This window comes from Temnothorax curvispinosus, unplaced genomic scaffold, assembly GCF_003070985.1.
Source record: "Temnothorax curvispinosus isolate PA1 unplaced genomic scaffold, ASM307098v1 QBEX01002454.1, whole genome shotgun sequence".
In the NCBI taxonomy this organism is placed as follows: domain Eukaryota; kingdom Metazoa; phylum Arthropoda; class Insecta; order Hymenoptera; family Formicidae; genus Temnothorax; species Temnothorax curvispinosus.
Window position 1 is genome coordinate 57,606 of NW_020212234.1, and position 17,300 is coordinate 74,905.

Here is a 17,300-nt window from a genome sequence, read left to right on the forward strand (position 1 = left end):
TTTCTCTTTCTATCTCGCTCTGCTCACAGCCGATGCTGTCTCGTTTTCCAGAGTACTTATGCCACGGAACTTGGGTGGAGAACGACACCGCTTACTTGGTGGCTAGCACCGACGTCGGGCGTTACTGCCTCGTTTACAGCGCGTCCGCCGCGACGACAGGAAGTCGTGAACTCTCGGTGACGGGCCATCTCGCTTCCTGTCCGAGGGCCTCTCATCGCTATCCAGTCTCGTGGCAGGTGAACCTCACGTCGTACGGTGAGCATTGTTAATACCGGATGTGTGACACGCGCGACTCCACTCGCCGTAGTTTCGCTTTGTATGAGATTATTTGCGGTACTTTTGGTCGCCACTTTTTTTTCTTTCTTCAACTATGATTATTAAATGACACTGTAATTTTGCGTCCACGCTCGGTAAGCAAAGTCTTCTCAATTTAAAGAAATTGATTTGGAAATAGCTTGTTTACCGAGCTATCTTAACTTGAAGTTGCGTTATTGATCTAGCGAATTCGGCGTCCTAGACTTCTATCTCTTCTTGCATCTTATTCCCTTGTTCACGTGTCTTATTCTTATGATTTATTAAGGAAAATATCGATTGCGTGTTTCCAGCTCAATGCGGCGACGCCTCGTCGGGGACCACCACGTGGGCGCTTCGGGTGCCCATGTCTCTCGGGTGCTCGCTTCTTCACATCGTCCTCCTCGGCGCCCTCCTCGCCCGATACATCGCGAGGTGATGCCACTGAGCCGAGACGCGCCACATACCGGTGGCTATATAGTTGAAAGGACAAAGACTCTTATTGCGAAATATTGCATTTGCGGTGATTATGTGTGAGACGTTCCGGTACGGTGTGGTAAACTAAATAATCAATCTTAGGACGTAAGTGCGAGCGCGAGCGCGAGTGCGTCATTACGCAGGGATGGGGGTAAAAGTGATTAAGAAAAATAAAATAGACAAGTCGGAAACGGGTAAGGTATATATACATAATAGAAATGCATGTGCCAGCCCCGCGAATGTGGCAGAGCCGAGTGCGAGAGCCGGGAGGCTTTACGAATGTACATAAAAATCGGATGCGTTCACGAAACGCGAGCTTCCTACACACGTTCCGCTATACGAGAGATCGTTCGAAATAACGTTATTATTGAAGAAAGAGTCAAAACTTAACTACCTTATTGCAAAAAAAGTGTATAAAAATATTATACATACATGTATAATTAATTCAAGCCTTTTTTAATGTCGTACGTTTTTTACAGAATTTTTTTATTATCGTTATTAATAGTATCTCTTCATAAATTATAAATAAAGAGAAGAAATGTTTTACTGCATTGGTTTTTATATGCAACAGCTGCGAAATATTCCTCCCTCTTATTCAAATTTTATTGATACAAGCAGTTGCGGAAATTATCCTCTAATTACCACGCCCAACCGTGATCGCAGCGGAAAAATATGTCATATTTATCGCTCTCGAGCGAACCTCGTTTGTGTTGCCTTCATACATCGGAGGATTTGTTACGTTTCTCTCTGATAAAAAAGGTCAAAGCGAGAACGTGTTGCGTGGCGGATGTCTTCGTACGTAGAGTTGGCGTGGATTTGCGTTGTTGTATGTATAACGGTGTACGTTTGCCTTTGAAGATGTGAAGAAAACCCAACGACGACTTATTGAGTTTCGCGAAAAGAGCCGCTGGTTTCGCGAGGTCGTGACCGGAAATAAGGGGCGACGCGTTCGGGCTCTTATTTGTGCTTTTATCTTTTACAGACGGTGTCTTGTCGCAAGATGCGCATTTATTTATTACGTCCATTTATATGTATCTATTTATACACAGCATTAAAGTGCAATCGTAATTCCTCAACTTTTACTTAATTTGATTCTTCGATTATTTCATCCCTTAATCTTATATTATAGCAGCTAAATGTTGATAAATTCTTTTGAATATGTACATACACACAAATTCTCATTTAAAAAATATTTTCTGTCAACGATCTAATACTAATTTCGCTCGATATTATGCAAATTCTTGACGCTTGTACTAGTCGTCGCGTGAGATGATGTAATAATAAAAGAAAATAATAAGGGTGCTGGGGCCAATATTATACGAAATGAGTGTTGCTCATAGATCGAGAGGGAGTAAAAGAGAGAATAAAAGAACGAGAGAGAGAGAGAGTGAGAGTGAGAGTGAGAGAGAGAAAGAGAGAAAGAGAGAGGAAGTGATAGATCTATAACTACTTAGAAGTAGCTCCGCAGCCGCTGCCACATTCGCCGGACGCGTTCGACGCTTCTAAGTGCGACGGGCGATACATGTACTTACTTAGAGAAGAATAAGAGAACTGCCACGTCCAACCTGTAATTATACGCATTTCCGTTAAAAGCTTCGTGGCACGAAATCGCTCTTTGCCGTTGGAGGAGCCGCTGTAAAAAGAGAGAAACCATACGAACGATTATTACTGTAATTACTACTATCGCTGTTAGAACCATAAGGGCAGAATAACGAACGAGATGAACGGACTCTTTGCTCCTAAAGAATTCCTCGCTTTCTTTTGTACACCTCGCGCGGGAGAGATATTTATCGAGATGGGAGCGTTTAGGTATGTAAGTCACTCTGTAAAAAAAAAACTACACTGATCCGCCATTGAACTTTAATCCTCGTGCGATGAATGTGAGGTCGATACCTACTGTACGCCATCAAGAGTTTCTGTGAAGTGATCGAGAAATCTCGGTCGTGCGATCCTATTCTGGGTGTCATAGTCGTAACGCGAAACGAAAATGTACTTGCAGCGCAAGAACTCGAGATGATAACAATCTGAGATAAACACGAAATATCACTGCCGTCAATCATTTTCTCTAATGCGAAAGAACTTAATTAGGTTGAAAGAATGAAATAATGATGGCACAAACGATTATTTTAATGACTCACGAAATAGAATACGATAGTTAAAAGATTAAATTTTGCGGATTTAAAAGAAATGTCGAATAAGTGTTCGATTGATTTAACAAAAATTCAATTTAATCTCTTTTATTTATTTCACATAAATATGATTCTTCGCGATACTAATCGAAATATTGAAGACATAAGATAAGAAAAGAAGTGCAATTTGAAAATAATATTATTCGATTCAATTATCAAATGATCATGGAAGATCATTGCAATACAACATATCGGTAATCGGAGAGAAAATAGGCAGTAGATTAGGCTGCATGCGATATTAATGATAAATAACATTCAGGTCTTTTCCGTAAAATTTAGCCATAATCTTTACGAATAATTTGACATGTTCCTTGAAAGAGTCTGAAATTAGTAAAATAGATTCCGAACTTTCATGTGATTTTTCAGGAATGATCCAATAAAGATAAATCTTAACATTATACAATGAACCTTTGAGAAACTAATTAATTACGGATTTAATTTTAAATCGACCGTGTATCAGATTTTGTTGAATACAATTTAAAACGTTGAGAGTTATTGTATAAAAAGAAAAGAGTTACGAAAACGGCGATAGTGCGATCGTTTGATACGATCCTCGTAACAGAAACCAACATGTCGACAAGATATACATATTTTTTATCCGAAATATTTTAATTATAGGGCTCTCTGATCGCAAGACGGAGGGCAGGAACGGTATTCGACCGCGTATTAATCGATTATACACATTTACTTGGGCAGTTAGATATACGCAAACAATATAAATATATTACGCGACAATTCGATGTTGGCTATAAATTGTACACTATTAGATAAACCGAATAAAATATAGGCGACGAAATGATAAGAATATAGTCGACGATCGAAAGGACAGTATTCGATCAGCGTTCGATTCCTTCTTACCGCGTTTAATTATTTATCCATGTGTGATACGCATAAAATAACTTTTGTAAATTCTTCTCTACAATTGTTTGTAATTATATCTTTAATATGACGAGATCGCGTTTTCTGTCCTCAACAGTTGATTGCTCTAATTTCTCTATTTGTTCCGTATACGAAATTTCACGAGAGAAATCCAAGATTTCAGAGTGCCGGCTGCTCTAACTGCCTTATTTTTCCTTGCAACCCGTGATCCCCGATATGTACATTTATGTTCCGTGCTCTCTGTCAATTATTAGTACCTCAGTACAGCAAGCTTGTGCTATTCTGTTCTACAAACTGCTTCGCAGGCAGGTATCAGTAAACACGAAATAATACGTTTCGCCGGACCATCATTTAAGTTGCATCCCAGAATCGAGGGCTGCGGGGGAGATTATTTGTATGTACATAGTAGACTTTAATGGATTCGAATATATGTAGAGAGACAAACACGATTGAGCGCAATCTCGCATCGTGCACGTCGGCACGAAAAGAGACATTTGCTGTAAAAAGAAGACGTTGGAGGAGGAAGGATTAGAAAAAGAAGCGAGCCGGAGGTGAATTCAATTTTACGATAGTGATCGCGAGAGTGTAGATTTCAGGGTATTTATATCGAAGGTTAAATAGTTATACAAATATACAGAAATATTTAAAGATAAATTATATTGTGAGAAAAAAAAATATATATATACTATGTTTTTATTGTTGTGAAGTTGACCGGTGCGACCGACGTCAGTCTCGCATCGACGAGATTAAGCTCTGTTCTTGTAAAATAATCCATGTAGGTGCACCCGCAATCGCTAATTAAGTTGCCTCCGCCACCGCGTAATAATAATTCGAATTCGCATCGAAGTAGCCCGTTTTCAAACTTCCGAAATCAAACGTAGGACGTGTCGCAGGAGCTACCAGATCTTTTTCTTTTCTATTTTGTTCCTTTGCGTTTCTTTTCTTTTGTATCTTACGAGTGGCGAAGAGATTCAAGAGAGAACTTTTGCAGAACGACGAAGGCAAAGTGTACAATATACTTGGGAGGAATATTTCGATGTCATCCGGCGCACGAGGGCGAACTAAGTGGCGGATAACTCTTAACAATAAGCGGTTAAATAATCCAGATGTTTATAACGTAAACGTGGGAGGGGATTTCTCTCTTTCCGCTCTCCTTATACAGTGTAATCGAACACGCGCACACGTCACTACCTGTAGGGCACGAACACAACGACTATTACCGTCTCTAAGTCTTAGCGAGTTAACTTGGTAATTTTAATCGATTTTCGTGAACGACGGAGCGCCGCTATAATAAATTCATACACGAGCACGCGTCGAATTGACCTGGCGAATCGAGGATTCTGACGAATTCCTCCTATCGACGTTATTTCGTTTTCGAGCCGGTGCACTCAGGTATACCTCGTCGGGAGGAGTTCGGCCGATCTCGCGGGACTTTTTATTAGCGCGAATAAATCCGGACGTGTGTCGAAGCTTCCCTCTTTCCGTTTTAGGATTCGCGACGGTTGATTGTCGTTCGAATTTCAATCCGGAGGCAGCCGCTACCGCACACGATTTCCAGCATCCCAATATACCCGCAATAACGAGACGATAGATTAGGAGTAATCACAAGGTGTAAAAAGGCACACATTTTTCACTGAGAAATATCGGCTTTATCCCCCGCGTATGTGCGTGTGGGCGCGCGGCGTGGATCATCAAATAGGAAATTAGGGGAGGCGGCGACGACAACTTACAAAACTATTGTATGTATTATTGATAGGAGGGGGGAAAAAATACCTACGGACAGTCGACGGAAAAATGTTCTGTAATTACACCGTAACACGCGCGATCTGATGGTACTACTACTCTAAAAATTCATCACGCTTGAAGGCTATCGAGAATCTATACATAACTGAGTGTTTTACTATTGGATTACAATATTATCTATTAATGTAAATGATACCTATTAATGTAAATGGTTTTTCATTATTACATTATTATTATATTATAGATGTTATACTTAATAATATATTTACAAATAATTAAGACGACCCTGTGGTTTCAGTCTACTCCATCGTCTCCCGTTCTTCCTTTATATAAAAAGAATTCATTGCGATTGAATTAAAAGTTATCCCATGTTCATTAATTATATTATCATTTATTAAAAAAAAAGTTATGAATATACAGGTATTACGTGTTCGTCAAATATTTTTATGTCTATACAGATTTTAAAGATGGTGTTGGTCATTTGAATGGATTTGTGAAAAAGAAAAATCAAGATTTTTCCGACAATAAATATGTTTTATTACACATATATCTCGTACGACGATTACACGATATTAATACATTCATTTAACTGTCCAGCAATCAAACAGGTATTTTTATTTTTCTCTCCCCATCTCATCATCATTATCAATCTATTATTATTAAATATTATTACACATCTCATTGAATCATCGCGATTTGTTATGCTTGTAAATCATCATTGGACCAAATTCTCTGCATGTTTTTCCTCCCCGGCTTTTTCTCCCTCTATTTTATTTTACTTTATTTTTTTGGACACTGACGAGCAACTGGTAGACTGTATATATTAGAGAAGACATTTCGTTGCTCTAGCAACGATGCTTTAGAAGCGTGACGAATCACGATGATCCAATAAGATTTGTATGACAAATTGTATTTTGTGGCGTTTCTTTTATTTTTTATCTTTGTACCTGCGCACACACTCGCGAGATCCATCGAGACGAGCGACAAGAGAAAACGTTTACAGAAAGAACGAGTGCGTTTCCGCTCGTCCATGCCAAAAATACAATCAAAGACGCATTCGCGCTAAATAATTAAAAGATTCGCCGTCTAATCGAATACTTTCGCCAAGTTTCAAACTCGGCGTCAGTGCAGAGGTACATCATCGATAACACTTGATCGTCTTTCCCCTTTTTCCCCTTCCTTCTCCTTCTCTTTTACTCATTACTCAACGAAGTCGCCCCGACAGCTGAAGCGAACGCGATCTCGATTACATTTCGCGCAGCGAGTGTTATCGTTAACATTAATTAATAAATCAGTATCTTTCTTATCGCGCTTATAATAATTATTATTACTGTTAATGTTATGATTATTATCATTAATTATTATTAATATTATTATTATAACCTCGTTGCTTACGCCCTAAAAACTTCGTTAAGTTAACTCCCCCCCCTTTTCTCGACTTAACAATGTAGTCGCGGACTCTCGCGTGAACCTCGGAGTTTTTTCTCTTACGCGCTAAAGCTTGGTGGCCAGCACCAAAACACTCACTAGATCATTGTCTACAACACACATAGAGATTTTGCTTTCTCCGTAGTATTTTTTTTCCATTTTTTTTCTGTTTTTGTTATGCGATTTAGGTAATTTCCCTTAACGTGATTAAGAAATGTACGATTACGTGAGCCCGAGCTACCGGTCGCTTACGCGCACGTTCACGATCAGACTCGAATTTATTTTCCCTACTTCGCGCAGTCGATGGCAAGCTCACGACTTAGAATAGTAGTGTGAAACGTTAATTTTGTTTTGTTTTTTTTTTTTAGGCTGATCCTCGACACACTCGCCCATCGATCGCGTAATAAAACGTGTTGCATTCGTTTCCCTGATATCATCGAGGCGCGAAATTGTCGCCATTCCACCAATACGGACGACTACTCCGCTTTCCTCCCCCCGTAAATTAAAAGGATTTTTATGCGACTCGTAGTCTAAGAGAAGAAGAAAAATTATCCTCGCGGCGTAAACGCCGGCATAACTTTTAAACATTAAAAAACACAGCGGCGCGAACATTCGGCGTTCACCAGCGTTCCAAAGTCCATTCGGATTGCGATCGTGGCTTGAACGTCGAACGAACTTGCAAATTTGAGCGTTTCATGGACATCCGTGATGAAGACACTTCTCCCTCTGACATTTCACGCGAAATTTCCAGGATGATACGTTTACCGTCGCTGGAATTATTCGTCGTCAGAAGACGTATTGGTGAACGGCACGCTCGGCAATCGACTTAACAATCACTTATATTATTCTTTGGTTAAAAACATCTATCGATATATATCCTCGCTCGTACTGTAATTGTACGTATTGCGTTTGTGTGTATTGTGCGCGCGTGTGTATGTACGTGTGTATGTGTGTGTGTACTCTTGTGTGTATCGTATATATCGCAAGAAAGCGTCTCGCGGCTCTGGCAATTAATTTTAATACAAACTTAAAAGGCCAGCTCTCATAGTTGTGTATTAAAATTAATTGTACCCTCTTATCTCGATGCCCCCCCCCTCCCCGTTCTGCTGCTCGGTGCTCTCCCGCCGATCGCACGATGTGGGAGAAAGAAGCGGACGTCCTTTCGCTTTAAATCATACAGACGGCGGGTAATACTCTACGTGTTTGCACTTCCTAGCATTTCCTTTACGGACACGCGGCTACTTCTGGATTCTCGTTTTTCGATTACGAACAATTCACTTACCAACTTGTCTACGTCTACAAAGCGAACATGACAAAATCTTACGATTAAAGACAGGTATTCCCTTTTTCTACCGATAAGTAGGTGACTATCGAATAACCGTCGAAGAACTAAAAGGATAGAACGTGCCTAGCTGCAACTGAGTATCTTTTCGTTTAATTGTTTTCTGATTTCAATTGTTTTGTTTATTCCTTTCGATAACGGACGTTATAAATTAAGCTCGATCCGATCCATATCGCGGATATAATTTTAAGTATCAACTATTGGCGAAACGTTTCGATCATTCGCGAAATTAAATCACGAGAACGCAACGCATTATTAAACTTACATTATTGATCGCGACATTATAGTGTAACGCAGGAATTAGAAACAAATTTCTTTGTAAACTTTCGCCGTACACAAGTACAAGTTTCAAACGTTGGCTTTACGTGTCAACAATTTTCGCACGGTGCTCGAAATGTCCAAGAAGAAGACAGAGACATCGATCTCTCTGCTCGGAAGTATCGCTAATACGCATCGGTTAGAATCCATAGTATATCGTACACTGTTGATATGTTATTGAGGATCCTGCGTGTCTCCTGGAAGAGAGGTTCCCTCCAGCCTTCGACGGCGACACAACGTCGTTAAACCAATTGATAGAGACGACGATCAGTGGACGATCACTGTGCGCGCCGATCGTCATCATCCTCGGTGTGTGTGCGTGTGTAAAGAAAAGAAAAAGAAACATCTTGCCACCCACTCGACATAGCAAACATGCAGCTGCCGCTTTCATTTGCGCAGGTACTTTGTGAAGAGAGATTCGCCCCTCCCGCTTGATAGTATTCAATGAGACGAAACGCGGAGACGAAAACTGAAATGACGACGACGACGACGACAAAAGACGTGCAGCTTCGTCCGTTCACGTCGCACGTTTCGGTCCAGCCGAAAACGTAGCGATCCTAAAAAGCGTCTTCGCACTTCGCGAACCATAATTCCCGCGTCGTCGTCGGGACGTTGCCTCTTGCCGCTCGATCGAGACGACCTCCTTGTCACCTCAATCGCCGCCCTCCCTCGTGGTCCAGCCGACGTGGCATAGGTCGATACAAAAGGACCGGCGACTAGACGCGGCTAGGTGCGAATGTCACTGACGCACTCGCCACCAACTCTGCTGTACCTTCTCATGGAGCTTCCTGCAAATACCGGCGAGCCTCCGTCACATCCCAGCCTCCGCGGCGTTCTCCTCCGTCTCACCGCCAGGGTCCTCGCTGGAGAACTCGCCGCCACCATCGTCGCACCCTGTGTCGCCACCCTCTACAGCCTCACTGGTCTCGTCGCCCTCCTCCAACGTCACTTGAAAGTGTATCCTATCTTGTTGTTGCTGATTTTCGTTCGCTGATTGTTGTTGATCATCGGACGGCGGCGATGGCGGTATCATCGACTGGTACCAGTCGCGATTCTCCTCGAGGGTGTCCAGAATATCCTGCGCGTCCGGATGCACCAGATCTGCCCAGGTCTCCCAGAGCGGGTGCACGATGTAATCGATGAAGCCGACCTGCGACTTCTCGATGGTCGCGCTGTGCCGATCGCACATCGGACTGATGTCCATGTTTTGCTCCCGCTCGCGGTCGCCTTGCAGGAAAAATTCCTCCATCAACAAGCTCACCCATCGTCGATAAAGAGCCAATGGTTTCGTCGGGTTGGACAGGTCGGCGCAGTGCACCAGGTTCTCCAGCACTTGGATACGATCGGTGTAGTTGTCGAGCAGCAGCACGCCGGAACCGGCGACCTTCTTCGTCTCCACCATGGTCTTCAAATCAGCCAGCAGCGACATGTGCTTTGACATGTCTGTCGAGAGGACCATGTCGATGACCATCTTCCGCAGCGTCTGCCGTTGCTTCTTCGTCATGTTCACGAATATGTCGCAGCCCTCGTTCTGCAGTAGCTTGAACGCGACCGCCAAGTGATGATTCTCCAGCACCGACTCGTCGTTGTACATCAGCGCGAGCTCGGAGCCTGAACGAAGGAAAAAACGAATCATTAATTTGCTGATCATTACAAAAGCAATAATCACAGAAATAACGAGCAACGATTGCAGTTACTTTTCCCTCTGTCTTTCTTCTTCGATAAGATAAATATAACGTGCTATTTAATAATGTAAATATTTAGCGCGGCGTAGAGAAACGGATTACGCAGAGTAGAAAACTTGATAAATTTCGCCGATACTTACTTGAGTTAATGAGGAACTGATTTGTGAGTCCGGGATGGTCTACATCATGGATGGAAGCCGCGAATAATGCAGCGGTAATCTCTAATGGCGTGAACACGGACTGTAACATAAAATAAAATATACCATTTACGATACGTTATCACACAGAGAATACATTTCTCTTTTCATGAGAGAATTTCACTCCTCCGTTCTTCCTTTTACAAAGCACGAGTATCTTGTACTCGTCAACGGGATATTTGTAAAGCTTATCGTCTGTGTGAGAACAAGCTATTTAGTTCCGAGCTCAAAAAAAAAAAAAGAGGAAACCGATATTACATAAGCAAAAAGTACATGTATTATATACAAACCTCGAGTGCGGGCGTGTTGAGCAGAGTGTTAGTAGATTGTGTCACATCAGCTGCATGGAGACTATTGTGGAAGGGATTATCCTTCACGTAATGATCCTCTAGGGTCATCATAAAGGTAACGAAGGTCTTGGGTGGTATCGCCAGCGATTTGAGCAGATCTCGATTCTGGAAGGCCGTGTACGCCACGCAGGTGAGGGGCCGATTGTTGCTAAGCTCGCCTATCCTGAAGATGTCGATACCCCACTTGTCGATATCCGACAACAACTGCAAATCATATTACGTAAAACATTCTCAATGATATTCACAATAATACAACGGCGTTGTGTATATACGATAAATTAAATGTTTCGTTTTGAAGTGATACCGGCGAGAGAGAGAGAGAGAGAGAGAGAGAGAGAGAGAGAGAGAGAAAGAAAGAGAAAGATTGATTGTGATCATTATTCAATTGTTATACCGCGGCGTAGATATTAATTATGAGCACGAATGCGCCTTGTAGCGATTCGTTAAACGAAAGAATACGACGTGTCTTCAAGTACGTAGATAGTGGAGGTCCTGCGTTATCGCCGAGAGGTCGTACGCAAAGCTGATTATTCACGGGCAACGTCATAGTCTCGCATATTATTCGCGCGACAACGAAGGCGATAAAAAACGAAGCGGCAAGCGAACCAGTTTGAAGAAGACTTGACTGGATCAATTGTAAATATCATTAAACCGCGATTTTTATCGAGTAGCAATGCACGATTGGTTTTCGACCGTGAAGTTTCAAGTCAATAACAGTCTGGTTTCCGAACAAACGTGGGAAGCGACGAACTCGCACGCCAAATAAAGTATCCACAGCGACATTAAGGTGACATTCTAGAAGATTGAATCATAATTGCGTGGGTAGAAAAATGGGTCTCTGGTCTCGGGGAGCCTGCAGAATCACGTAGCCATTTAAGGACACGTCTGCGTCGCATTTATAGTTCCGGCGAACGTATCGCCAACAGTCTCTCTCTCTCTACGTGAAATCTGATTAATATGCAGAATAGCGGCGCTTAATACACCCGGTTCCTTCCTCTCTTTCATTAAGAAAATTTACCTCAATTTGCATAATGGAAAGATGGCCCCTTTCACGGTTTACTTTCCCAGAAGTGAAATTTCCAAGTGAATATACAAAGAATGCTGAAGTTATTCCTCCCTGAAGCGTCATCGCTTCATAGACTTGAATTGCGTATTATATTTTTTAATATAAAAGTAGCAAATAAAAATTTTGATACACGTGATAATCAAGAGTACCTCGAAACATTCCTCGAATCTCATTTCAGGTCACCGTGAACAACGTTGAGATCGCGATATCACTTTCGTAGAAGCGCCGAAAATCAGTTTCTCTTTCGTGGAAGATGCGCGTCGCTAATCGTAAAGCCATTCGGGTTATCGAAGTCGCGCGACCTCGGCCCAAATGCTTCCACCGGTTAAAATACAATCGGTCTTGTAATCAACGTAATCGTATGCCACAGGGTAAATGTTCTGCTTTCTGAAAATTTACACCGTATTATCCGCGCGCGCCGACCGTCACGTATTCATCGCCGACAAAGAGATAAGCTCGCAATCAAATATAAAGAAGGAAAGGGGAATACAAGCGCGGGATGATACGGCATCGGGGAAGTAATTCAACGAAATACGAAAATTAATAAATTCCGAGCTGGTACGAACGTAACAAAATTAAATTCCTTAAAAAAAAATTCTTTATTAAACGTTCGCGTAAATTAGAATGAAAAATGGGATATGGGATGATAAACTTCTACGTCATTATGTTGGAGTTTCAGTTCGCCAAGACCAATTAAGCTTTGCCGCTCCGTGACTGGTAATACCTTGACATTAAAAACAATCATTACTCTTCACTATTACCTGGCGAATCCTCTAATATCATCCAGAGAGAGGAGGGAAGGCGAGGGGGAATTTACCTCAGGGATTTTCTATATATAATGAATTAACTCGGATATATATTCAGCGCTTGAATCTCATCTCGCGCCCACGTTGAAATAACGCGACAAACATACGGTTGTTTTTTTTTCCAAGAGAACAAAATGTCGAGACTCGTGATACCGAAATGATGAAAGTTCTGTGAATATCCACAGTTAATATAGATTTGGCACGGTGAAGTAGCGTAAGCTTTGCGCGAAGCATTTTAATTGCCGATCGCAAAGCTTGCGCTCCCGTAATCTTTTTAATCCGCGAGATTTATGTGTAATCCGGTCTAATCTCTCTCCTTCTTTTTCTCTTTTCCTTTCCTTTACATTTCTTTCTTTCTCACTGTGTCGCTACATTGTTTGCGTTGTGCACACTAATGCCGCCGTAAAATCACGAATACTGTAAATAAAAGTTCGATCAGCGCGGGTACGTGCAACGAGAATGCCATTTCAGAATTTTCCGAAACCGTAGCCAGGCGTATAGTGTGACGCCGCGATTCGAGCGATATAGCACGGTACAGATATCCATGGCCGGACGGAGATGAAAGCCAGAAACATCGCGGAATTCTCGGACGCGATGGGATTTTACGTCAATATCGCGCGCGGATCAAAAGAACGAAAAGAAACAATAAACGGGACCGTCGACAAGGTCGTCGTCGCAATAAATTCGGCAAATGAAAACTTTTCGTGGAAGAATAGAGACGAGAACCTTTAGTGTGTATTTAGTGTATATTTAGTAGACCGTTCTGTTAATCTAAAGTTATGATCTCGCGAAATACGATATTACCCACGATTATAATAGCAATAATTTTATTTCGCACAATTAATTCGAATTAATTAGTATTTTTGCTGTCAATATTTCGTAAGACACGTAATAACTTTGATCTTTAATCGTATGTAGAAAATTTTAGAAATTCAACTGCGCAGCATAGGTTTTACGTAATACGAGTGCTTTTAGAAAAAATATGTTTTGCTGGCTTAAGTCAAAATTTCCGGCTATCTGTCTCCTTGGATGTCTAATCCTTCAGTTGAAAGTTACGAAGTTGTCTTTCCGGTTGGAGAACCGGTAAATCTCGTTATTAATTCGTACGGCATTTCCACGTGTCGACCGGTTATACAAACCTTCTCAAGAGTTGATTAAAATATAGTCGAGACGATTATAGCTTCATTTCTAACGAAAAAGGATACATCAATCTCGATATTAAAGTTCGACCGTAAGGCCTTTCGAAAAACAGAACGATCGTTAATAATTACATATTGTATGACTTTAATACGATTAGTGTGTAGTTATTACGAATTCTCTTATTGAAAATTCATTCTTTACCTCATAACTAAATCAAGCTTTTGCAATTATCGAACTAATTATCAAGCAATAATCATATTAAAACCCAGTAATTATCGGGGTAATCGTATTAAAATCGTGCACTATATACTTATCAACTTATCATTAACATATATAATTATTCTGTTTTTCTGCCCTACGGCCATATAATCGATATGTAACGCGGATTACACGTGCCGCTCTCTCGTTAGACTGCGATTAATGATTGTACAGTCGAATAAATCTCGATTCTATTAGGGCTCGTAACCAGTTTAGCGTCGGTACGTATCATTCCAGTACATATATAAATTCTATCGAAATGTCACATCGTTATGTGCTTTGACATTTGCCGAAGATCATTCGGATGCGGATAAACTTTGAGAATGTAAGACGGTGCAAATTAACAGTTGTTTGTCATTTCAATATCAGACGCTCGTGAATTAACTTGCAGGAATATTTGTCTTGGACAGGAAGCATGATATAATCATGCGTTGCAAAATTGTCCCGGATAAATAGAAAGTCATCATTTAACTTTTAATTGATGCGAGATATTTTTACCTACTTCGATTTATAACATCACATGTATCCACCTTTACGCAACAGGAAATAATTATTATAATTTATTTATATTACCGGAAATTTTGTAAATTTTTACTTCTCTCTTTCTCTCTCCCTCTTTTTTTAGCATTATTTATTCAACAGTTTTTTTAACGGTTTTGTTTTTAACATTTCAAAACGGAGCTAAAGACGTCATAACGTTGCAGCAAAATGTTGCAACAATAATTTTTTGATATAATTACGATATTGTTCTCGTGCAACGTGTATTTTTGTAGCGTTTAACTCAATTTTTTATTTATCTAAAATGACGCGCCGTTTATATTTCAGCTTTTCGCGATCTTGCGATTCGGGAACCCAGCTGTGCGACGTCGCGTGTGGTGCAAAACCACCTATCATCCCGATTACTGCGGAACGTCGCGGTGCGGCGAGACGATTGAAGGTCAAGGGCTTACCTTGCCGAGTTCCTCCTCGTGTGGCGTTTCCACCCCGTAGAGCGGCACGCGTTCCCCGGTGAAGCTGTTAGTGTGTGTCAACGGCCGTTTCACCCCGCTGATGTGCGACATAGCGGCGGGACCTCTTTGCACGCGGTCCTTCTTTTTCGCCGCCCGTGCGTCCACGCTACCCGCTGCGGCGACCGCATCCTCGATTCGCAAAGACGGCAAATCCAACTCCTGCTGCTTGTCTGCGGGCAAAAAAAGCGACGTGGATAAACGTACTTGAATAATTGATCGGCATGAGTAATCGATTTTAGTATTTAAATGTTATATACAAAAAAATTATAATGCATTGTCTTAGGTATAACAAAAAATTTATTGCGCTCGTCACTGCACCGTGCAATCGCATTCTCTGCGCTTGAATACATTATTAAAATGACAATGCATTTGTATATTGCGTCTTTGATTATAGATTACTGACGTTCGTTTATCACGCGATGTTTGCAATTAGATCGACTGATAAATTCATGTTTTATAATCCGTCTTGTAACATGACAACGTTAAAAGAATCATTATTCGACCGAGTGCAAGTAAGATTATGTATTTGAATAGTATTGTACATGTTTCACGAGGGCGCAAAATTTTCCATTTTCTATCACGCCACTTGGCTACAACTTCAAAAAAAAATTTTTTTGTCCGTCGTCGACTTTCGATAATCCGATTTCGGTCGAGCGAAACTCGTTTAGGAAACTAACGTAACGAAATCAGCGCGTCAGAAGCGAATTTTGCTGAGAAGCGCCGCAAGACAAGGTTGCTCTACCAGATAGAACGATTTTCAACGTGACGTCACGTCGAGAAATCATATCTTTTATATTTCTCTTCTTTATTTTCTTGCCTGACGCTATCGAATACAAAGGAATGAAGTGCGATCCCTCGCTGATTATAAACCTTGCGCGACTACAACCGGACCGTTCGTTCGGACAAAGCGAGCTAACCAGAATGAATGGTCGCGCGGCGATACCGGCTACGGTCTTTCAAGGGCTTTTAATACGTAAGAGCGCTCGTTTTATTGCACCCATAAACTTGCTTCCGGCGATGACCTCGTTAGACGCACTCTCGTGAGTTTCTTTTCATTCGTTGTCTCCGGTATTCGCGCGAAAAGACGCAGTCTTGTTCTGAGAGAGGAGAGGAGTACGATATATACGTCAATTCCGCACTTATAATTTGTGTCGCTTTAGTCTCATTTGGCAATAATCTCGCCAAGGAAAAGAATCACGTTTAACATACCGAGGAAGGTGCTGCAGATGTATTCCGAGATCTGATTCCCAGACTTGGACGATTCTGAGAAATGCGACAGCTCCTTGTTCAGCATTCTCTTGAACTGTAACGAAAAGATAAAAGAGTTGATCATTAGGAGAGCGATTGGGGAAAGTAATTGTGTAATACTTCGTTTGTGTTTCACAAATCGATAAATTATCGGTAACGGTACAATAGAGCATTAATTGTACTCATAAATGAGCAATACCATTATTTTCCATCCTCAAGTCAGATATTTTATACCTTGAGAAGAATCTACATGATTTTACGGTTATGTAAGCGCCGTGAAATTAAATTACCTGAGATGGAGCAATATCTCTATCGCCATTCTTTCTACTAAAACGACTCCAGATATACATTTGCCAAGGCGACAGAAAAAACGCCATTTTCCTGGATTTACGATTTTCATGGAAAAACGGATAACAGCGAAGACTGAGCTCGGAAGCGTCTAACCCGAGACGCTGGGAGAAAGAAGAAAGACGCGGAAGAAAAAGAACCGGGGTCAAAGGAGAAATCCTATAGGAGCTGGGTTGCAAATATCTGCGAGGAGAACCGGTGAATCCTCTCCCACGAGCCTTCTCTCTTATTCTCGCGCGTGATTCTCAACCCTTATCTCGTCACGAATATTTACGTCATTCATGTGTAGATATATTGCCCGTCGAAGCGTCGCGGGGGACACGCGCACCGTTGAGGCTCACACGCGGCAAACAAAGCCGGTCCCGTCTCATTTACGCTTCCTGCTCTTATCGGTAGCACTATCGCCGGCGTATATCATCTTTACACAGGCGTGTGGCGAACGTGCGTGCGCTCACGTCGATAGATAAACGCAAATATATGTGTTTCGCGCAAATATATATACTTGCCGCGCGAGCCGGAGTAATG

At 41.6% G+C, this 17,300-nt stretch overlaps 2 protein-coding genes across 14 annotated transcripts in view; one reads left to right on the forward strand and one right to left on the reverse strand.

The window, feature by feature from the left end:
• LOC112451713 overlaps window positions 1–3,676 on the forward strand; it is a 34,455-nt gene extending 30,779 nt beyond the window's left edge. Inside the window, exons 7-8 of the mRNA XM_025011535.1 lie at window positions 52–255; window positions 606–3,676. Coding sequence (XP_024867303.1) covers window positions 52–255; window positions 606–730 — 329 coding nt within the window. The 3' untranslated portion in view covers window positions 731–3,676. The remainder of the gene's footprint in view (window positions 1–51; window positions 256–605) is intronic.
• A 2,416-nt stretch (window positions 3,677–6,092) lies between these two features.
• LOC112451711 (cAMP-specific 3',5'-cyclic phosphodiesterase, isoforms N/G) overlaps window positions 6,093–17,300 on the reverse strand; it is a 315,563-nt gene continuing 304,355 nt past the window's right edge. For all 13 annotated transcript variants that reach the window (XM_025011533.1, XM_025011530.1, XM_025011526.1 and 10 more), the window contains 5 exons: window positions 16,389–16,482; window positions 15,120–15,349; window positions 10,840–11,103; window positions 10,493–10,592; window positions 6,093–10,278 (listed from right to left, as the gene is read on the reverse strand). In XM_025011533.1, the coding sequence (XP_024867301.1) occupies window positions 9,479–10,278; window positions 10,493–10,592; window positions 10,840–11,103; window positions 15,120–15,349; window positions 16,389–16,482 (1,488 nt within the window). In that variant the 3' untranslated portion in view covers window positions 6,093–9,478. The remainder of the gene's footprint in view (window positions 10,279–10,492; window positions 10,593–10,839; window positions 11,104–15,119; window positions 15,350–16,388; window positions 16,483–17,300) is intronic.